Genomic DNA, 21,753 nt, shown 5'->3' on the forward strand with positions numbered 1-21,753 from the left:
GTGAAATGAGTAACAGGCAGGGAGCAGGAACACGTCCAGGAACACAGCTCTCCTGGGCCCTAGACCTGCATTTCTTCCTCTTGGGCTCAGGAAGAGGGATCTGGCATGCATGTGGTGACAACTCAGTGCTGCTACCAGCTGCCTGCAATGACTAGGACTCTGTCTTTCTTGTTCAGCTTTACTTCTGGCTAACCCACAGCTCCAACTGGGAGCCGTTACTCGTGGGCATGGGCACAGAGCTGTGTGGCCACACCTCGGGGTGCACAGCGATGACAGACCCTGCCTCCACTGGCCCTCCCCTGGTACAGGGGAAACGCTGTGCCCCCTTAACTGGTGGGGAAGCCGAGGCATGGAGATGTGGTCTGTTCAGGGCCGCAGGCCTGCCTTCCTGCTTCACACAAGGCTCAGTGGCGCAAGGCTTGTTCCTGAGTCAGAGACTGCCCACATGTCAGGGGAACCTGGGCAAGGACCCATCTTCTGGCCTCAAGTGGCCTGATTTGCTGAGGCAGGACAGTGAGTCCACGCCTCCTAAATGCAACCCCCTGCTCGGCTCACTGCTGCCCCCATGAGGACATGGAGGCCCCCTGCCCTGAGGCCAGTGGCACACCACTTGAGGCTGCCAGGTGGCAGGAGCCTCTCTCCAAGCCCGGTCTCCTTCTGGTACCCCTTGGCTCCCCAGAGCTCCTCACTGTGTGGTGTGCCCTTGGGGGATGCGGTGCCAGGCAGCTGCCTCTCTCCATTCCTCATGTGAGGGGGTACATGTCCTTGCAGGGGGAGGGTTACTGCCTCCTTAAGCCTGGGACAGATTGGTCGTGAGGGTGCCTTGTGAGTTACCTAGTCTAGGCTCCCACATGCATGAGTCCCCAGTGGGCAGCCTGGCCCCATCTCTGCTCCTTCATGTTTTCACTCATAAAACATAGATAACAATGCTCCCCTCACAGATGAAATGTAGAGCTGATCTGTGAAAAACTCTGGCATGGCTGCATACCTCCAGGGATGGGACGTCTTTCTGCCCCAGGCAGCCCCATCTACTGTGAGGCTGCACTATGCTCTGGGGGAGAAGGGAGAAAATCAGGGAAGGATTAATCCAGGACATATCCAATGTCTGAAGATGGGTTCTGCAGCAACATCACCAGCTGCAGGCCCCTACAGGAGGTCTTCTGCCTCGGGGGAATTAAGAGGTTCCCCATCTTAGAGCCTCCCAGACATCTGGCTTTAGGAAATCATAGTTTTGACTGCCTCCTAGCTTTTGCAAGCTCTTCCACCCTTCCACTTCATTCACCTCCTACTGCAAGTCCTTCCAGATCATCCAGGTCAAAACCAGACCTGCCTTCTGCCCGTTCACCTAGCCCTGGACTGCTCTGGGCCTCTTGTATTCTTCAATTATCAACATGTATGGTGTTTCCTCAGCCTTGGAGGCACTGAAGCGTGGGGAAGGGGACAGTGGCTGTGGCATCCAGGGAATGAGTTCTCAGCCAGCTTCCGACTGGGAGGCACCCCGAGCAAGGCTTCTCTCTTCCCTGAACCTCAGTTTCCCCACCTTCTCAGTGTGAGGGCTGAGTGCGGAAACCCCTAAGGACCCTAGAGCTGTACTGTTCACTAAGGTTACACTATTTTAATTAAAATCAAATTAACTAAAATAAATTTTAAAATCCAGTTCTTCAGCCACACTAGACAAATGCTCAGTAGCCACACGCAGCTAGTGGCCGCTGGAGTGGAGTGTAAACATAGATCACTTCTGTCATCACGGAAAGTTCCCTTGGACAATGCTCTAGATCCTAGGATACTAGATGGCAGCATTCTGCCTCCAGCACACTGGAGAAGAAACTTTCAGGCTTTGCTCTTCCCTGACTAGTATGACTCTGAGTCCAAGCCCTGGGTGAGCCCTGGGATGTGCAGAATAAGTCGACCCTGCTGAGACAACAGAGCCATGGAGAGGGTACCTAGACCCTAGGACAGACAGCTTTGAAATGTGGTAGGCAAGGTCTCAAGGGGAGGTGAATGCTCTGGGAGTGTCTGCAAAGTGCTGGCAGTCTGTGTGGTGAACAAAGACCTCGGGAGCAAGCAGTCAGGCAAGCCAGGGGCCAGGCTACACAGGCAAGATCCGGGGAGGTTAGTGGGCATGCAGGGAGCACTGCAGTCAGAGGGAGGGTTAGGAACACGCCTGCACTTACATGATGACGGTTTTCTTGGGGACCTTAGTCTCCTGCTCAGTGACTACAAAGAAAACAGTCGGAATAGCGAGGGTTACAGATCAGCCAGCGCTGGGGGCTGAGCTATCCGAGTGGGCCGGCAGTGTGGTAACTCGCTCAGCTTAGGACACTGGCTCCAAACCCTGCTGGACTGTGTGATCCCCCAGGAGGAATGTCTCGGCGTAGAGCCCCAGGCCCTTCACCTTTGAAACGGTGACAGTGCCTCCTCCGGGGGTCTGGGGATGAGGCGCTGCGGTGACCATGCGTCCCACGTGGGGCGAGAAGCCCTGTCCCCCTTGAGGGGTCTTGCAGGAGCTTCATGAGAATAAGTGCCTTGTTCAGGCTGCCCACACAGAAATCCAAGCTCTTCCTTTAGTCCATGTACCCAGGGAGCCCTGGGTATTTGGCAGGCCCTGAAGTTCCTCTTTTCATAGAAACCAAGGCCTAGAAAGGGGAAAGGAACGGCCTGTGTCTGGCAGCCAAACCGGGAGGTGGAGGGCTGGTGCCTAGTTCACAAAGAATTCTAAGACCAAAGGACCTCTCTCCAGGGCAGAGTGACTCTGGAGTCCTAGAGGTAGCCCGTCTGAGTGCTGGGCGTCAGGCCACAGAAGGCCCTCTGGGAGCAACCTGAGGATGTCTGAGCAGCGTCCTGAGCTCTGAGCGAGCCAGGAGCATCCCACACACTCAACTATTTCTTGATTGTCCTGGCTGTCCTCCTCCCCGGAGCCAACAGGATAAGCCCTGTGGCTCCCATGTTGCTGACAGGGACCCACATCCCAGAGATAGCACGGGACGCATCCAGGACCCGGCAGCACCTACTCCCCACCATCTGGAGGCCTCTTCCTCTGTAGCTTCTGGGCAGGGCCAAGCTTGGCACAGATATGCTCCCTCCCAGCCTCGTCAGCGGGCGAGCAGGCAGCCCGCCAGCTACCAGCACCCATACATCTCAACGTCCCTCTCACCAGACTGGGGGAAAGCTGAGGGGGTGACGTGGCCCAGGGCACACAGCCTCCTAGTCTGCGGTCTGTGGGACTTTGTGCCACGTGCAAAAGGACTTCTTTAGATGACCGTGACTATTTTAGCCTTGTTCCCAATGAACATGAGTTAAATGTCCCAGCTGTGTCTGTATGGCACTTGGGTGCCGCATTTACTGTGCATGCGTGCACATGTGTGTCCATAATGCATGTGTGTGCATGTACATGTGTGTGACTGTGTGTGTGCCTGCATGTGCTTGTGCAAGCGGCCTCCTGGAGAGAGGGCAGCCTACTGGGAGAGAGAATGGGAGGCAGCCACAATGCCCTGTATCTAGACGAAGTTGGGCCCAGAGAACACCAACCTGTCTGTGGCCTGGAGGCCGCCCCCTGCGCACACAACAGTGAGCGATCCAGGGCCTTTTCCCTGCTCCTCCCTGACGCGGGACTCATTCTGTTGCTTCTGGGGGTGGTGACCAGGGCCCCCGTGGGCTGCTACTCTCCTGGCACCTTGTTCCTCATCTAACCTGCCATCCGGGGGGGCTCTGGGATCCAGTGTGTATTGGTGATTATGGAAGGGGTACAGCCATGCCAAGCGGGGCTCTCGGCCCGGCGCAGTTTCACAAGCGAGGGGGCAGCGCCCCACCCCACGGGGCCAGCCAGGGCCCGTCCTGGCTGCAGAGCCACCGGGTTAATGATGAAGCAGCAGGTCAGGATTAGGAAGCAGGAGGCGGCAGGCTCCAGTCCCAGGGGCTGTGAAGACTGGCCTCGCCTTGTGAGGCGCCAAGGCCATTCCTGGCGTGGGTGCGCCGCCCTCCTCCAGACCCTCCATCCACAGGGCCCAGACAGAGGCCCGTTGTGACGGTGGACTGAGAGCTCTGTGGGATGCACTTGTCGCCGCCGAGACAGGGTGCTGAGCCCTGCCGTGCGCCACGTAAGACCACCAGGGGCACAGCAGAGGTGCCAGCAGACGCCGTGGGGGCCTCCAGTGGGAGCCAGCTTGACCAGTGCCCTTTGGGGCTTGATGAACAGGACCCCTGCCCACGAGGGAGGAAGGGTCTCTGGGCGGGCCCTACAGAGTGGGAGAGGTCCCAGGCCCGCCCTTCTGGCACCAGATGGCTGACTCAGTGAGAGTCTAGACAGACAGCAAGCCCCGCACGCTGGACCCTGGGAGGCACTGGGTCTGGGGGCTCAAGGCATCAGAGGAGCCAACTTTCAGGACTTGGGAGGACACAGATCCCAACCCAGCCCTACTGTGAGAGCTGGAGCTCCCCCAGGTGTTTCAGTGTAGCTTCTGCTTGCATGCCCCCGAGGATGGGAGGCTCAATCTCTGTCCTGGCAGCCCCTTCCAGGTAAGTCAGCTCAGACCAGGAGAAACTCTCCCTGAGGCTGTCACCCACCCTGCAAGCTCTGTAAGGCCACTCTCTGAACTGAACAGACACCAACTGCCCTCCTCGCCATCCCAGCCATCCTGGTTGGGACCCTGGAGCCACGGAGGGAGATGTCCTGTCATCCTTCACCACCTGCCTGGGAGCATGCTGCTCCCTAGTGAGGCCCATTCTGCAGCCCAGACCCCTCCCAGCCTGGCCCAGGCCAAGCCACAGCACCCTGTCCTTTCCTTAGCCAGGGCCGCCTGCTGCAGAAGGATCGTGCCCCTGACACTGTTCCTTCTCCCAGGAGCCAAGCTGGGACCCATCAGCCTGCTTCTGTGTAGCTGCCCCTGCCACCCATCCTGTAAGACCTCTCTGAACACTGCCTGGCAGGCAGCTCCAGGCCCAGGTCTGGCTTGCATATGCACTTGTTATTCCCCCCAGGAATGGTTATTAGCAGGCTTAGGGGGTCCCCTGACCCTTCAGACAACCCCATCAGCCTTTCCCAGGCTCTGGTTCACAGCCCACCCTTCTCTGGCCCCCACATATGTGGCTCCAGTCAGGCATGGGCCGCCAGCGCTTGGCCCCCATTCCGAGTCCCCTCCTCCGATCGTGCTTCCCCTCCTCCTGGAAGTGTGCTCTGACGAGAAGGGTTGAGGGTTCTACCCCTCCTGGCCCTGCCCCAGCCTGTGGGGGTTCAGCTCAGGCTGGACCGCACGCAGAGGCACTCACCTTCCACGGCCGCAAGCCGCTCCACACGGTGCTGTTCCCGGGCCTGCAGCACGGGGCTCTGCATGAGCAGCTCCGCACGGCTCCGCTTGGAGCCCAGCCGGTTCACCAACTGCAGGGCATAGAGCAGGGGCTCACCTCCAGCCTGTGGCTCCCCAGGGGGCCTGGGCAGTCTCTGTGAGGCCACACAGGCCAGCGGTGGCATGCAGGGCCCACCGCAGCTATTTCAAGAGCCGCAGAGCCTGGCCACATGGGTAAGGGTACCAGGCCAGCTACCGAGTCCCATGACCAGGAGCTCCCTGAGACAGGCGGAACACTCTCCACCTGCTCTGTCTAGCACAGTGGCCACGTGGGCTCTGAGTACGTGAATTAGAAGTGAATCTTTACTTAAATGTTAGCTTTAACTGATTTACATTTAAATCACCGTGTGTGGCCAGCATAGGTCCAGAGCTGACTGGGGGTCTGTTTTTTTCTCTGAGAATTGCCTTTGGGAGCAGGCACCGCAATGTCCCCTGCAGGCTGCCCGGAGCAACAGCACAGAGGAGGCTGGCGGTCAGGAAGCGCCAAGGCTAGCACATACCTTCCCCCTGACCCCCACCAGTGCCCCCAGACCATGAGGACCAAGGGGGCTCCGCCCAGGGCCTGCTCCTCAGTCCCTATCTTCTCCACATGGACAGTGGGCCACAGTGGCCTAGGGTCCCCTCTCTCACTGTGGTCAAGGGTGATAGTCACCAGGCGGGATTCCCCAGGCAAGGCCCCCAACCCCCTCCCCGAGCCCCACCCACCTCACCTCACACTCATAGATGCCCAGATCCTCCGTGCCAGCTGCCCGGATCTCCAGCACCAGAAGGCCGCTGCGGGGCTCACTCAGGGTCTGGTATTTGCCCCCAGGGGTCAGCAGGGCCCCATCCTTGTACCACCTGCAGCCAGCCCCAAGGGCAGTCAGGTGGGTCTCCCGCCCATGCTCAGGACCCTCTCCTCACCTATCCCATAGTTCCAAGTATCCTCACAGAGCCCACCCTCCTGGACGCCACCCACCCAACGAACAGCCGGTTCCATGTCCTTGTCACGGCAGCTAGAGCCGTGTTCAGAATGTGCCGCAGCCCTCTCACGCCCACTCCTCACAGGACAGGTGGCAGTTCTGTGCCTAGCTGGCCCTGACCCAGCTAACAGGCTGCCCACCCGCACCTCTCAGGCAGGCAGGACAGCCCCAGGGCAGGCCCGTGTGCCCTCTGCTGCCCCACCCCCAAGCCAGCTGGTGGCCCACCTGATCTGAGGATATGGGGCACCTTCGATGGTGCAGGTGATCTGGGCATCTTCTCCATCCACAAAGGGCATTGCCCGGACCTTGTTCACAAACCGAGGCGGGACTGCGGGGCCCAGGGAATGTGGGGAGACAAGAGAGAGATTGAGAGATGGAGGAAAAGAAACAGAGACACAGAGACAACACAGAAAGAAAACCAGAGACACAGAGATGGAGACAGAGGGACAAAAAGAGAGACAGAAACAGATAAACAGAGATGGATACAGAGAAAGAAATAGAAAAGGAGGTGGAGGCAGAGATGCAGACAGAGACACAGAGATACAGAGAGAGACACCATGATGCACCAGGACCCCACCCCCACCAGTGAGCCTCCCAGACTTGTCAGATATGCACAACCATCCCTGCAGCTCCATCCATGTGCCCCCAACCAGGGCTGATACCTTTATAATGCCCGTAGGGTGGGGCTTGGGCACGTATACCCTGGCCTTCCCCTCAGGGCTCACCTTGCACCAATATTTTGCCCAGGGTGCTGGCATTGCCAGCAGCACTGGCTGCAAAGCACATATACTGGCCAGAGTCGGCACCAGTCAAGTTGTCCAGGATAAGCGCGCACGAGCCATCGGGGTCTTCAATGAGGATGTGGTGAGGGTCCACCTCCACTGGCTTCCCATCTGGAAAGGAGGGGAGGGCCATCAGGGGCAACACCAGCAGGGACAAAAGGCCGGACCTGTCTGGGGGTCACAGTCACAGGATCTGACGGAGGAAGCTACCCCTATCGCACAAGAGCCAGTGGACTCCCTGCCAAGGGTCTAGCTGGCCAAGCTGACCTGGAGCCCTGGGTGGAGCGGTGGTACTGACCCGCACCGTCTACTCCCCCAGACCTCACTGTGCAGTGTGGCCTCCAAAAGGCCAGCTCTTAGCTGGAGGCAGGGGCCAGGCTGGGGGACGTCTCCTCTGATAATAAGACCCTCAACTACCTTGCCAGTGGTTCTGCAACTCCCCCAAGGTACTGACCCCACCTAGCAGATACTTGGACAGCACTGTCTCTTTATCATCCTCACCCAAATGCCCACCTGACTAACATCTCCAGCTGTACCACGTTTCCTTCCTGTGAGAGGGGTGGGGAGCTATGCATCTTTCATTATGAATAAATCTTTCCTCCATAAATATGTAAAATTTCATAGATTTCTAATAGCTCTGTACGTTCTGAACAAGGTTGTTTAAGTTAAAACATCTTGACATCTGATTCACAGAGAAACTTAACAATTTAAAAACATAACCCCCCCCCAAAAAAAGCTTCCAGCTGTCACCCTATTTCCCTGCATCCCTGTATGGTAATTCCAAGAAAGAGCTCTTCTCATTCTCTGTCTCCAGGAGCTTCCCTTTCCATCTTTTCCCAAACCACACCTCTTGGCTTTCACCTCACACAACACAGCCCTTGGCAAGGACACCAGTGACCCTGTCAGTCAAAGTGAGTCGCTCAGTCGTGTGCTCTTTGCAACTCCATGGACTAGACAGTCCATGGAATTCTCCAGGCCAGAATATTGAAATAGGTAGTCTTTCCCTTCTCCAGGTGATCTTCCCAACGCAGGGATCGAACCCAGGTTTCCCAAATTGCAGGCGATTTCTTTACCGGCCGAGCCACAAGGGAAGCCAAAGAATACTGGAGTGGGTAGCCTATCCCTTCTCCAGCGGATCTTCCTGACCCAGGAATCGAACCAGGGTCTCCTGCATTGCAGGTGGATTCTTTCTTTACCAACTGAGCTATCAGGGAGACCCACTGTCAACCTGTGGTCAATTCTCAGCCTTCATCTTGCTGTCAGAAAACACTTCTCCTTGGACTTCCGGCATTCCTGCACAGTCAGACCCTTTGGGCAAAGACACCTACAGCTAGGTGTTCCCTGTCACCTACTCCCTGACATGGACAAACCTCTAGGGGGACTGTCAACAGCTGGCACGTGGGCTCGTGGCACCTGGATGGTGTCTAGGGTGCTGATGACACGCTGCAGAAAGTGATCCAGAGAGGTGTCGGTGCTTCCTGACAGGTGGTCCTGCCTCATTGGAAACCTCCCCCAGGAGCCATCCACGTCAGCAGAGGCAAAGCCCTCAGCTTCCTTCCCTGTGAGACATGTGACTGCCTTCTAGGGCTGTAAGTCACTTTTCTCTTTGGAGGGAAGGAAGGGAAGATGTGCCAGCAGCCCCATGAAAGTTCAGTATCTCCTAAAACTCAAGGTTCCTCTCTTGTGGAACAGTTCACTGCATGAAGCTGACATCTGGTGCCTGGATGTGGAGATCAAGGTATGGGAAGCCCGTGCAAAATGCTGCTGCTTTTGCTGTGACAAACAACCTTTGTCTCTGACTTGGGGTCTTGTATTTGTAATCTGGCTGGCTGACTGCTTGCTGGGTTGCAAGCCAAGAAATAGCTCAGGTCCTTAACAGTTTCTGATTTGCAATTTTGGCAACAAGGAAGGGACACTGTAAGAGACACACCATTCCACAAGAGAAAGGTGTCGGCCTGTGGACCAGTTAATAGACTGGAGGGAAGGGATGTCCATAAGAATCAGTGGTGGACATACTGCCCAAACGTCACGGTCGGCTGTGCAAGAAACAGCTATTTCCTGTGAATGGAGGGAAACCGAGCAGGCAGCTCCAAGCCGAGCACTGAGAAGTGGGTTCAAAGTCTCCTGGATGGTGCCTTGGTTGACACACTCTCTCTCTCTACAGCGGGGACGCTGCTGTTCAGCCCCACTTCCCAACAAACATCAGAGCCCATGCTGAATCCCAGGAGGCATTTCTGAGTCCAGTCACAGACATACACACCCACACTGGGTGCAAAGGGAAAGCCATCGCCAACCCTGGGGGGCAGAAGGCAGGCAGGAGCAGGGCTAGAACTCAGGGATGAGAGGCACGGGCACCAAAAAATGAAGGATTCTTTTAGAGATAACAGGAAAGGACCCTGGTGTTTGCTGTGAACCCTGGCTTGGGACAACTCCCTGACATAGACAAACCTCTATGGGGAACTGTCAACAGCTGGCACGTGGATTCGTGGCACCTGGTAACACTCTGGAGAAGCTGATCCAGAGATATGAGTGCCTCCTGACAGGTGGTCCTGCCTCCTTGGACACCTCACTCAGCCCTCATGGGAAGAACCAGAAAGGGGACGGGAGATGTTACGATGGCTCTGGGCCACTGGGAACCTCTGCTAAGTGGACCCCACCCAAAATGTCACCATCATGCCAGGCAAGGGACACAGAGCCCCTGAGAACAAAGTGATGTGGCTGTTAAGTCAAGGGGCCCCTGAAGCTAAAACAGGTCATATCTGTAGTGACAATCCTGCCGCCTCATCTGAGTGAGCCCAAAACACTAGGTATTACTGAGCTACAGAAGTATGTCTCCTTCCATCCCTGAGCCCTTCCTCATCCTCCACCCTTACCACTGCTTTAAGAGAAAAATCATCAGAAGTGGGCCTTGGTCTCCCTGGGCTCAGAGGGACCCACCATGCCCCTCTGATACGCCAGGCATGCAGCCAGGGGGAGGGCTTAGATTTTGATGGCTCTGCTGGATACAGGTGTCTGGATTCCACTGATGGGATCTGAGCAAGGTTCCCACGGAGCAAGAAGAAAACTGTCACCCTGGGGCCAAGTCAGGGTGCTGTGACTGTGGCTTCCACCTCTGGACCCTGGTGTCTGCTGCTTGGAACACCCTGCTCCACATGAGGGTGGCGAGGCCCTACATGTGGAGAGGCTATGGAGCATGTAACCAGCTCCAGCCCAGCAACGTGTCACTGGCCAAGACCGCCAGCAGAACCCCAGCGGGAGAAAGGAAGTTGCAGGCCTCTTGGGAGACGTGAAAGCAGCCAGGTAAGAGGAGAGGCCGAGTCCAAAATCAACAGCCATGTACAGCCACAGAGAGTGGAAGCTGGCGGGAGACCACCACCAGCCCAGTCCAGTCACTGCCCCTGTGGCTCCAGCTGGCGAGGACAGGACAGCCACAATGGGGTCTTCTGTACAGGCGAACAGCTCCTGGCAGGAATCCTGGGCATTGCAGCCAACTGCTTTTCCTTCCTGCTGGCATGCAGGGACCGAGACCAGAGCATCACTGGGGCTCCCTGCCCCAGGGGTGAATTAGAAGTTGGCCTTCTGCCCCCGACACTTAAACTTCCACCCGATGAATGATCTTTTGCTGGTGGGTGAGTCTGACTTCTCCTGCCAGATGCTATTTTTCCTGGCAAAGGTTATGTGAGATGTTGTGAACACTCTGGCTATTCAGTTTGACACGTAACTACAGATGGGTGGGCTGAAGACACTCCTCCTTGGTCCATGAACCATGGAGACAAGACGGGAGCAAGACCGGGCTCCAGACCAGCAGAGTCCCTGTGTAGAGTTGCTGCCCTGCGTGTGGGGCCAAGTTCCAGTGCATGCCACCCGGGACTGCCAAGGATGACGCTCTCACCTGGCAGATGGGTGTCCCTCAGGAGACATCTCTCAGGTGTCTCCAACTGTGAGGGTGCTTTAGGTCAGTGAACCGCCGGCTCTGGCCACACCACGGGGCTGTGTGTGCCGCCCGGCCCACCAGCAGTCTGAGGACCTGTCTGTCGTGGGGGCTGCCCAACATGAACTGACCACCAGCTGGCTACTGCTTCCTCCACTCCCCAGACACAGCTGTCCTCAGAGGAGTCTAAGCCTGTAAGCTGCTCACCGGGTAAAGGTCCAGATGAAAAAGACAGTGGATGGTCTGGAGACAGTTGGGAACCCGGGATCCCACCCTGACTGTTCCTGGGCATGGTGCAACCCTCCTTTCCCTCAGACACAGCCCCGCTGGCACACGCTCCTGAGGGCAGCCTAGCTGAAGGGGTGGGGCTGACAGGCGTGTTCTTCTCAATTACTTTTACTGACTGGGCTTGTCTCTCTGAACCCACCCTCACAGGTGAGAGGTCTGGTATGAGAAGGGATGGCGGGGAAGTGGGGTTGCACTGCCCGGGTTCTGTGAGGTGGCAGGGAACTCTGAAGACTTCAGGACCCCACAGACTCTGGAAGGAAGACGGTGCTGGGGGAACCAGTCACTTATCCACTGACTCTGCTCTGAAGCCCTAACCCTGGGCTGGGATGGCCCTTCTTGCATGTCCCAGCAAAGTGGCCTGCATATCTGCTCCAGCCCCATTCTCTGCCATCTGTGATGGACACATGCGCCTGACTGGTTGTGGACAAGCAGGATGGGAGGGCGGACTTCCCTGGGACCGTCCCCCAAAACCAGGCTATTGGGACCCAACTAGAACTCAGGACTTACCTTTCAGCCCAGATGAGACCTAGTGAGAGCATCATGGTTTACCTGAGACTTTGAGACTCACCAGATGGTCTAGGCTACACTGTGACTTGGTGGGGTGGGGGGCTTTAGGTCATATGGCATCAGCTGGGCCTCAGAGGGGCCACAGATGGAGGCCAGTCGTGCAGGCAGGCAGTCTGTGTGAGCGCCCCGGCAGAGACCTGAGCAACGAGGCTCAACAAGGGAGTGTCCCTGGGTGGCCACACTACCTGTGCTGGGACACATGAGAGGTGACGGAAACAGGCACGTCCACACCACTCTATTGTGGGGACATCTGGGCCACGCCTGGACCCTCAAATGGATCCCACCCCACGTACCGCTCCCCTTTTACTGCAGTAAACCAGAACCCTGACTGGGATGGTTGTGCTGAGTTCCGCTGAGTCCCTGAGATTTAGTCAGTCACTGAGCCTGAAGGTGGTTGGGGACACCCAAGCGTGCAGTTGGTACCCAGTGAGAATGGTCTTGGGATCCTGAAGTTGATGTCAGAAGTGAAGGTGTTCCTGGGGACCCCCAGAGTTTGCAGCTCCCACCACACAGGGGAGTCAAACCTGAGAACCACACGGCAGCCCTCAAGGCCCAGCGTTCTCCAGCCTCATGCCCCACCACGCCCGCCTCGGCTCCCCTCTGCCTGCTGTTCCTCTGGAGCCTCGCTGCCCACTGGGAGTTCCCCCAACCGGTCTGCCCTTCGTCCTGCCGTATGTCTCTGGCTGGTCATGCCACTTTGGACTTGATATTGCATATGTGTCTACGTGCTTGTCATCTGTCTCCTCTCCAAGAAGGCCAGCCTCTGTCCACGGACAAGGATGACCTGCCTGTTCACTGCTATTTCCCACACACCTGGAATGGTTCTGGGCACTCAGCACAAACATGATCAAATGAGGGAACGAATGAGCGAGATTCAGGGGTGGGCAGAGTCACTGTGTCAAAAGCATGACACTCATGGGAGCAAGCTCCGCCTCTGCCCCACCTCACCCCGCTGTGCACCCGCCAGCCTGGCTTTGATTCAGGAGCAGGCAACCAGAACAGGAGGCCTGTCTCTTGTGCCCAGCCCCTCCGTCAGACGCCACCCTGGACCCCTGGCCCCCTGCCCAGCCTGATTCCCTCTGGGTGGCTCTTGCCTGTTGCAGGATTAGCACCCAAAGGCTTACCTTTGTACCAGCTGACAATGGGCTTGGGTGTGCCCGTCACACGGCAGGCCAGCTTGACTGTCTCACCCAGCTCAGCTGTGCAGTCAGCCAGCTCTTCTTCAAAATCGGGGGGGCCTGGGGATACAAACACAGGGCCTTGATCACTCCCTCCCTCCCTCAGGTGTCCATGTGGCAGGACCAGAGCCCCAAGACCAACAAACGGTTCCAACAGACACCACCCCTTAGGAGCCTTTATCCGCAGTACCAAACTGGGAGCTGGACGGGACTCAGGGGATGGGACACAGGCCCAGGATGTGTCGGGGAGCCCGGTAGGGACTGCGGGAAAGAAGGGTATGTTGAAATGGGATCTTCTCTCCCATTCTAAGTGAGGAAGCAAAACCAAGACTGCTGGGCCCTTCACATCCCTAACACAGCCTGCCTGCCCTGCGCTGGGCAGCCAAGCGTGGACCCCGAGGCCCCCACCAAATCTGGCTAACCAAGGGTAGAGCGTGCCACTTGCCCTAGAATTGAGCATCTTCCCTTGTGTGTGCCCAGGTGGGGACAAGGGCCCAGAGCTCAGGACCTGCTGACTCGTGTGCCTCGTCAAGCCAGGCACCCAGGCAAAGGTTCAGTCTCCCTCCCAGCCTTGCCCCAGGAGCCCAGGCACTCACGCCAGATGGGCAAGGCCAGGCGCTGCTGGATGCCACAGATCTCCTTCACCCAGGAGTTCTTGGTGATGACCGTCCGTGCCTGCAGCAGGTACTTGCGCACGGAGTCCTCCCGCTCGTGCCAGATCTCAAAGGCTCGGTCATCGCCCTCCACCTGGTCGTTCAGGTCGATGCTGCTCAGCTGTGGGAGGAGGGCACAGGCTGACTGCCGGGCCGCAGACCAAGCCGTGGTCACCAAGGCCGGGATGGCAGGACTGACCCCTGGGATTCCTGGCCTGCACACCCTGCAGGGCCTTCCCTGCCCACCCAGGCTCCACCGGCACCCTGCAAACCTTCATCATGTTCCGGAAGACGTAACTGAAGGTGTCGGTGCGGGAGTCCCGCCGGGGCTTGCAGACCACCAGGTGGTTCCGGAACAGGAAGACGTGCCGGTGGTGGCCTTTCCACGGCATCCGAGCGCCTGGCGCCCCCTCCCACACGATGAAGTGGCCCTGGGAGCACGGTTGGCCGCGGTCAGCCAGGCCCAGCCTGGTGTCCACCCTCCGCCGCCCAGGGCCCTCCCCGCACCCTCAGCCCCACCTGGCGGATGGGCTCGCCCAGGGCCTCCAGGGTGCCAGGGTAGTTCTCCATGAGCGACACGTGCAGCTGGTTCTCCGCTCGCTGCGGCAGGGCCGACACCACCGCGTAGGCTTGCTCGAGCAGCGCGCAGTTCTGGCCATTCCGCGCCTTGTTGCGGATCAGCTCCTGTGGAAGACTGCAGGTCAAGGCAAGGCCTGGGGTGGCTGGGCACGGGGGCGGCCCCACAGCCCCTGGGCCGTACTGCCTACCTTGAGCAGGGCCTGGTACTGCTGCACCCGCTCTACCGGCTGCTCCAGGAAGTGCTGCAGCGGTGGGGGCGGTGGCTGCGAGGGGTCCGCGGCTGACAGCACCTCCTCAGTGTATTTCTGTGGGAACCACAGGGCTGGGCTCAGGGCAGGAGTGTGCAGACTCCAGAGGGCCTGTGTCCCCAGAGTCTGAAAGCTGGTGGACCGGGGGCCCAGGGGAGCTTGCATGCGTACCCACAGACCCTCCTCCCCAGGTGGGTCCCACTGCTGCCCCAGGGGGTGGTCGGTGTCACTGCCTAACATGTGAGCAGGGTTGCTGGGAGAGCACGGTTGGCAGGGAGACCCTGCCTGCTTTTCTAACCTGGAGGTCAGGGGTCCTGGGAAGGTGAAGCGGAGCCTGAGTAGGGTCAGGGAAGATGATCTAAAAGCCAGGAGCCAGCATCAAGCCTGGGGAGTGGAGGCAGGGCTGATGGGAAGGGAGTCACCTTGTAGAACTCCTGCACGGCCGTGCTGACCATCACCGACTCGGCTTGCACTCGGCCCACCAGGAACTCCAGATACTTCTCAAAGGCTGCCTGGTTCTTGATGAAGCACATGGCCACGTCGTCATCTGTGTCACAGCTACGCAACTCCTGTAAGAAGCTGCCACAGAGGGGAACCGTGGTCAGGTGAGGGCTGCCATCGGGGCCCCCACCCAGGACCCACAATCCAGCCCCAAACCTGAGGGTTTGGGAAGGAACAGGCTGCTACCGAGGCCCGAGCTCCTATGGCTGAAAGTCAGTGCTCTAGGCTGTGATGGCCACACATGTTTGCACGTGTCCTGCATGTACACGTGTGTTTGTGGGCGTGTAAATATGTAAGGAATGACATGTCTGTGGGTGTACATGTGTATGTGTGTGTACCATGCACATGCATGCCCACACATGAAAGGGTGTGTGTGTGTGCAGGTATGCACATGTACTTGTATGTGCCCACGTACATATGTGTGCACACTTCTGGGGCATGCCTGTGCTCTTGGGTTGCAGTGCCTAGGTGCACTGCAGGCACTTCTGGGGGTAAGCCGGGCACATGTGCCTGTGTTCCTGGGGACATGTGTGTCCTTGGGCATGGCTATGGTGCACCAATGGGTCAATCAAGTCATCCAAGGTTCTGTCTCTTTTCAACCCCTGCCCACTCCCCTGAGGCCCAGGCCTGCCAGTACACATGTGTGCAAGTGTGAGCATCCACGTGAGTGTGTCTTGTGCACGCGTGACTGCTGTGTGCACACATGTATCTGTGTCTGAGCACGCACACATGTACACGCACGTACACACATACAGACCAAAGGAAACGCCTCCAGGCCCACCTGCTGTGGAAGTGGCCGATGTCCTGCACGTTTCTGAAGATGACTGCCTTCTGGCTGGCCACGGCTGCGGGCACATGGGGGCAGCGGTCCAGGTACTGCATGTGGTGGCTCTGCAGGAACTGCAGCTCGCCCACGAAGGACTGCTCTGAGCTCAGCAGGTCCCGGATGATGGCACTGGCAGGGCGACAGCCGTGAAGGGGAGACCCAGGAGTCAGCTGCTCAACAGGGCACTTCCAAGTCGCATGCACTGTGCTGACCGCTTTCAGAATGGGCCAGGCCAGACAACGGAAGGAAGGCACCCCCACCCCCACCCGACAGCCCCACCATAGGAAATTAGCATCTCAGAGCTCCTCCATAGAAACCCACCTTCCCACAGCACCTGTCTGGGGGCCCTCACCTCAGCCTCGTCTTGTACTCGTCCTCTGACAAAGCTTCACCAGGGAACTCAGGGGCCTCTGCTGGCCCCCACTCAGGAGACAGCTGGTGCGAAACAGGGTGGAGTCACAGGCAGCCTGAGCACTGGCCTGCCCTTCGAGGGTCAGGCTCCTGCCTGCGACCCCAGGACCACCCCTCCAGCCACCTAGTTACCTTGAGCCGCTTGTCCAGGTAGGCAGGGGACACCCAGCCCTGCCGAGAGGGGCTGTTTTTGGTGGGTTTGGTGCGCACGAGCCAGCGCAGAGGGTGGGCAGAGTCCAGGACCTCCACGTACTGGCCCTCCCGCAGCAAGATGGCATCCTGCTCAGCCCCCAGGGGCAGGTAGTCAGCAGTGACCACATAGATGTCAAAGATCTGCAGGTGAGAGGGAGGAGCTGCTGTGTTGGGCCTGCGCTGGGGCCAGCCATGTCTCCCAAGGCCCCAGGGATCCCGTGCAGACAGCAGAGGGGAGCGGGGCTGGGAGAGGCCCGATGGGCCTCCCAAGGCCTCAGGCTACAAGGCCCCGAGGATTCAGTGGAGAAGACACAGCCATCCTGAGATTCTCCGAAGCTCTAGAACAGGCCTGACCCAGGTCCGGGTAGGGAACTCCTTTCAGGGGTGCAGGCAGCCTGCTCCAAAGGGATCAGGAGGAGTCTGCGGGGTTCTGGGCATGTCCTGAGTCAGGGTGGCGATGCTGGCCATGCACAGGTGTTCCCCACACCTCCTTTCCCCCTGTACCAGCTTGGACCTGTACCCTGCCCCAGGCTCTCACCTCCCCTTCCCCCACCCCTCGCCTGCCCACACACCTCTCCTCGGGAGTCCCCGTCCTCGGACTCTGAGGACGACTCCTGGACACTGGAAGACGGGCGTGAACGGCCGTGCCGGGGGGATGCGGATGGCGTCTTCGATTCCTCGTCACTGTCAACTCCAGGCACCTGCAGCTTCGCTGAGGGACACAAGACACGTGAGGCCCTCAAAGGGCCTGCCCAACCGGCCGTCTCCCCCGGGTCTCCAGGGCATGCGGGTGGGGAGGGCCCAGCCTGGGGGTGCGGTCTCGGCCTCCCCTGGAGCTTGCTCCATCATCAGCCAGCCTTACCCTGTGTGATCTTGGCCGACACCATCTCTGTGATCTGCGAAGTGAGCTTCTTCAGGAACTCCTCCGTGCCCACCTCGGCCAAGGACAGGTGGCTACGGGCCTCTGCTGCCAGGAGCTCTGTTGGGGGCCAGAGCCTGGCTCAGCCAGCTGTGTGCTCCACAGACGTGCCTGAACACCTGCCCCCAGACCCATCCTGGGCTTGGGGTCAGAAGTGCCGACAGACACACAGAGCTGGGCCAGCACTGCCAGAAGCAAGAAATTCTGACCATGACTAGGGGTCTCTTTGGCTCAAAAGCATCTGAGCCAAGGTGTGATTTAGGGGACCATGAACTTGGGGAAGCAGGGTCTGGTCAGTTGAGGCAGTAGGTGGCTGGAGGGAGAGCAGGCATTCAGAGGGCAGCAGGCAGCCTGCAAAGTGGAGGGCGGTGGGTGCAGGGGAGCTGAGCGCAAAGCTGAGCAAGTGGTCAGGCTAGGCTTGGAGCTTGGAGCTGAGGGGTTCCCCGGGGGTGTCCGTGCCACTTTTACTCCTGTTGTCCACTTGGCCTTTGGTCTGGGAAGGGGCTCGGGAGGGACAGTGGTCAGAGGGAGCCCCACCAGGCAGTATAATATGAGGACAGGTTCTGGACACTAAAGGCAGTGGGTTCAAGGGCTGGGGGGCCAGAACCCTGGCAGGTTCAGGTTGACCTTGATGGACATGGGATCCTTTGCGGGGCTGATGGGTCAGCAGAGGTGTTGGGGTTAAGGGGCAATGAGGATGACCAATGGTAGGCAGCACAGGAAAGGGAGGAGTGGGTAGATTAACGAAGCAGGTCAGTGAAGAGTGATCCTACAGGCAGTGGGCGTGTGGGATGCAGGGCTCCTTCCTCCCGACTTCTGTGCAGACTCAGTATTTTCCATAAAATACAAGTTTAAAACACGCCAAGGTGCTGGAGCCCTGCGCAGGTCAGAATTGGGTCCACAAGAGGGCAGGGAGCCCCGGCCTCACTGGGCCAGCGGTGTTCCTAGGGCCACACAGTCCGGAGGAGCCCCACAGTCCGGGGGCGGCCCGCCGAGCAGCCTCCTGCATGCCCCCGCCCCCCCTGCACAGATGTGTGCCCACCCTGCTCATACCTTTCTTCTGCCCAGCAAGGTCTGTGAAAGTTGCAGGTTCTGACATCTGTGCAGCAACAGCTTGGGTCCTAGACGGGGAGGAGATACCCTGAGGAGCCTGACAGAAAGGAGGGTCTGGGGACCGTGGGGCTAGACACCACGGTCAGGGTCCTGGGGAAGGACTCCTCTCCAGTGGGGAGCCGAGCCCCACGACCCCAGCAGAACAGAGCTGGGTGGGGGTGCAGGATGGGGCTCCTCCCCAGTGGTGGCACCACCCCCCACTCCCAGGACCTGCACCCTTAGGGCCCACATTCTCGGGCCCTCTCTGCTGACCCTGGCTCTGGAGCAGCCCCTCACTCACCCCTGCAGGAAGGTGGAGATGAGGGCCTCCTTCACCTCGGGCTGCTCCTCCGTGGCCCCCGCCTCCTTAGGCACTGTCGGGAGAACAGGGTGAGCCCCCGGAATGACACCACACACCCTTGAGTGCGGATTCTGGCCAGCACCCCTGCCAGTGATGCCTGGACCACCCACCAGGGGCCCTGTCCCCTGGGGCCCCAAGGAAGCCTGTGCCCGCTGCCCCAACTTGTCCACAGTCACCCCACCAGTGGCAGGAAATGGAAGCAGTGTGCACTTGATTCACCAGCCCTCGGAGGAGCTGAGAGGCCCGGGAAGAAACCACTCGGGGTGGTGGGGGCTTCTAGGAGGGTCTAGCTGAGCAGAGCCCAAGGGATAGCGGGTAGGGACTGGCCCAGGAGCTCGGAGGCGGCACGCTGCCCACTCTGCCCCGGTTCCCATGCCCACTCACGGCCAGAGACGTGCAAGCCTGCGGAGCAGAGGGCCTGGCCGGCGGCGTTGGAGGCGATGCAGGTGTAGGTGCCCTGGTGCTGTCGGCCCACGTCCAGCAGGACCAGGCTGTGCTGCTGGGCAGAGCTGGCCACCGTGTAGCCTGGCGTGTGGCGGCTGATCCACAGCACACCCTGCTCCGCTTCCTCTCGCAGCCAGTGCACAGCCGGCGGTGGGCTTCCTGTGGGCAGGAGTGCACGGTGGACGGCCCTTCCCCACACCAGGAGGGCGGCTCACCTCCCAGCCTCTCTAGAAGGGTTGTGTGTGGGGGCAGGGAAGCGGGACCGCCTACCTTCCACCTTCACGGAGAAAGTGATGCTGGAACCTTTTTTCACCTTCTTGGAGGTGAATTTCTCCAGGAACCGGGGTGGGACCAGCTGCTGGCGTGCATCTGGAAAGACACAGGGCACTGGTGGTCAACAACACAGATCCCTAGTTCCGCATGGGAATTCCACAATTCCCCCTCACACTCCCTCACTGAATCTATGCCCAGGGCCTCCCTCTCTCTGCCCTCTGGATTCAGCTCACCTAATGCTGGCTTCTCTTCTGGTTCATCGGGGCCTGAAAAAAGCACACAAGTCAGATCTATAGCACCAAGGTGCCCGCTCCCCTGAACAAGCCTGCCTATCAGGGTGGGAGTCTCAAGGGGGAGCCTCACCCAGGGGGGGCCCCACCCACTTCCACACACCACACACAGCACCTTTCCTAAACCTGGCTGGCCATGCAGACCTGGGATTCGCACTCAGGCCCCACGGACCAGATGCAATGCTACCCCATGTCAGCCCAGGGGTCTGGGGCACGGCACTGAAACCAACACAGGATGAGGTCTGCTCAAAAAGTCACACTGAAGCCAAGCCACAGGCAATGTTGGCTCCCTAGACCAGTGCAGACTTGGGTAAGCCCGGGAATCACCTTTCAGTGCTCACAACTTGGAAAAGTAAGGAAGTTCAGACTTCTACTTCTAAAATTACTATGTGCCTCTTCCTCCCCAGAGTCTACTGAAGGCCCCACGCTCGCCTGGGACAACTCCACCAGCTAACTAGCCTTCTAGCTAGTCAGATTTCATGGGCCCCTTGCCCTCTCAGCTTCCCTGGCGGCTCAGACAGTAAAGAATCTGCCTGCAATGCAAGAGACCTGGGTTCAATCCCTGGGTTGAAAAGATCCCCTGTAGAAGGGAAAGGCTACCCCCTCCAGTATTCTTGAATGGAACTTCCACGGCCAGAGGAGCCTGGTGGACTGCAGTCCGTGGGGTCACAGAGGGTCGGACATGACTGAAGGACTAGCACTTTCACATACACACACTTCAACTCTTAGGGGCACACACTCTCTGGGAAGCAGTTTCTGGGCACCTGTGACTTCTGTACACAGGGGCAGTGACCACTGGGTCCTGGCTTCAGGCCTGCCACAGCAACCCAGGTGTGGACGCCAGGCCCTGCCACATCACTGGGCACCCACCTCGGACCAGGAGCCGAGCAGAGGAGTAAGCAGCACCCACGGCGTTGCTGATGTAGGCCGAGTACTGCCCTGCATCCTCGCTGGTGACAGAGACAACCTCTAGGGTGTGGAGCATCTTCCTGTCTGCCATACGTATGTGCGCAGATGCGGTCAGGGGCTGCCCGTCTTTGAACCAGTAGAGTCGAGGTGTGGGGTAGCCTGAGGCCACAAGGGGAGTGGTGAGTGCAGGGCCCCAGCCCAGTGGGCACCGTGCCCTCCACAGATCCTCAGAGAGCCCGGGGTCATCGGTGACCATGCAACCGTGACTTGGCAGGAGACAGCGCCATGCCCTCCGTCCCTCTCCCGCTCACCTTTCACCTTGAGCTGGAACTTGGCCAGCCGCGTGCCTGGGGCCACCTGCAGGTCCTTCAGCTCCTCCACCACCTGGGGCAGCTGCCCCTCCTCTGAGGTAGACTCTGTACCCTCTTGTTCCCGGCTGGCGGGGAGAACAAAAAAGTGGAAGCTGTGAGGAGGACGAGTGAGGGCTCCGGGACAGGAGGGGTGTGGGGTTGGGGTGGGTCAGTCCTGAGTTCTCCTCTGTGCTGGTGGAGGGTACGGTGGGCTGGCTGAAGCCACCACACCTGGGATGCTGTCAGTCCAAGCCACCACTGCCACCCCCGCAAGGACCCGGGACCACCAGCCCACTGGGCGCTGCCCGCCTCTTCCTGGCCCTCTACCTGGACAGGTAGCCCTGGGCACTGAAGTAGGACGAGGTCTCCGTGGCGTCTGCAGCAGTGTCATAGTCGGTGCTGGTCACTGCGGGTGAAGGGTGGGGCTGAAGCAAGGCCTGAGCCTCATCTTCTTCCCAGGCACGAGCCCCACCCCCAGAGGGCACCCAATTCTCACTGTGCAGCCACTCCCCGGGGACACTCACACTTCTGCACTTCTGAGTCAGAAGGAACCGGGGATGCGGCTACCTGCGGCCCCTCCCTGTCCCCAGGCTACTTACCAGCCCATGTTTCCAGGCCTGAAACTGACTTCAAGACCCAACAAATTATCAATACT

At 59.0% G+C, this 21,753-nt stretch overlaps 1 protein-coding gene across 39 annotated transcripts in view; it reads right to left on the reverse strand.

Annotated features, from left to right (window-relative positions):
• Positions 1 to 21,753, reverse strand: part of OBSCN (obscurin, cytoskeletal calmodulin and titin-interacting RhoGEF) — a 230,155-nt gene that overhangs the window by 17,467 nt on the left and 190,935 nt on the right. For 36 of the 39 annotated variants that reach the window (XM_070792362.1, XM_070792374.1, XM_070792359.1 and 33 more), the window contains 23 exons: positions 21,426 to 21,504; positions 21,060 to 21,184; positions 20,710 to 20,907; positions 19,783 to 19,815; positions 19,547 to 19,645; positions 19,217 to 19,435; positions 18,773 to 18,845; positions 18,433 to 18,500; positions 17,323 to 17,442; positions 17,033 to 17,172; positions 16,401 to 16,601; positions 16,210 to 16,292; positions 15,813 to 15,986; positions 14,953 to 15,109; positions 14,471 to 14,587; positions 14,223 to 14,387; positions 13,976 to 14,134; positions 13,647 to 13,824; positions 12,997 to 13,110; positions 7,030 to 7,197; positions 6,530 to 6,632; positions 6,053 to 6,182; positions 5,266 to 5,374 (listed from right to left, as the gene is read on the reverse strand). In XM_070792362.1, the coding sequence (XP_070648463.1) occupies positions 5,266 to 5,374; positions 6,053 to 6,182; positions 6,530 to 6,632; positions 7,030 to 7,197; positions 12,997 to 13,110; positions 13,647 to 13,824; positions 13,976 to 14,134; positions 14,223 to 14,387; positions 14,471 to 14,587; positions 14,953 to 15,109; positions 15,813 to 15,986; positions 16,210 to 16,292; positions 16,401 to 16,601; positions 17,033 to 17,172; positions 17,323 to 17,442; positions 18,433 to 18,500; positions 18,773 to 18,845; positions 19,217 to 19,435; positions 19,547 to 19,645; positions 19,783 to 19,815; positions 20,710 to 20,907; positions 21,060 to 21,184; positions 21,426 to 21,504 (3,012 nt within the window). Of the gene's footprint in view, positions 1 to 2,174; positions 2,218 to 5,265; positions 5,375 to 6,052; positions 6,183 to 6,529; positions 6,633 to 7,029; positions 7,198 to 12,996; positions 13,111 to 13,646; positions 13,825 to 13,975; positions 14,135 to 14,222; positions 14,388 to 14,470; positions 14,588 to 14,952; positions 15,110 to 15,812; positions 15,987 to 16,209; positions 16,293 to 16,400; positions 16,602 to 17,032; positions 17,173 to 17,322; positions 17,443 to 18,432; positions 18,501 to 18,772; positions 18,846 to 19,216; positions 19,436 to 19,546; positions 19,646 to 19,782; positions 19,816 to 20,709; positions 20,908 to 21,059; positions 21,185 to 21,425; positions 21,505 to 21,753 lie in introns of all 39 variants that reach the window. The other 3 variants (XM_070792382.1, XM_070792381.1, XM_070792344.1) reach the window with 2 other exon arrangements.

This window comes from Bos indicus, chromosome 7 (genome assembly GCF_029378745.1).
Source record: "Bos indicus isolate NIAB-ARS_2022 breed Sahiwal x Tharparkar chromosome 7, NIAB-ARS_B.indTharparkar_mat_pri_1.0, whole genome shotgun sequence".
NCBI lineage: Eukaryota > Metazoa > Chordata > Mammalia > Artiodactyla > Bovidae > Bos > Bos indicus.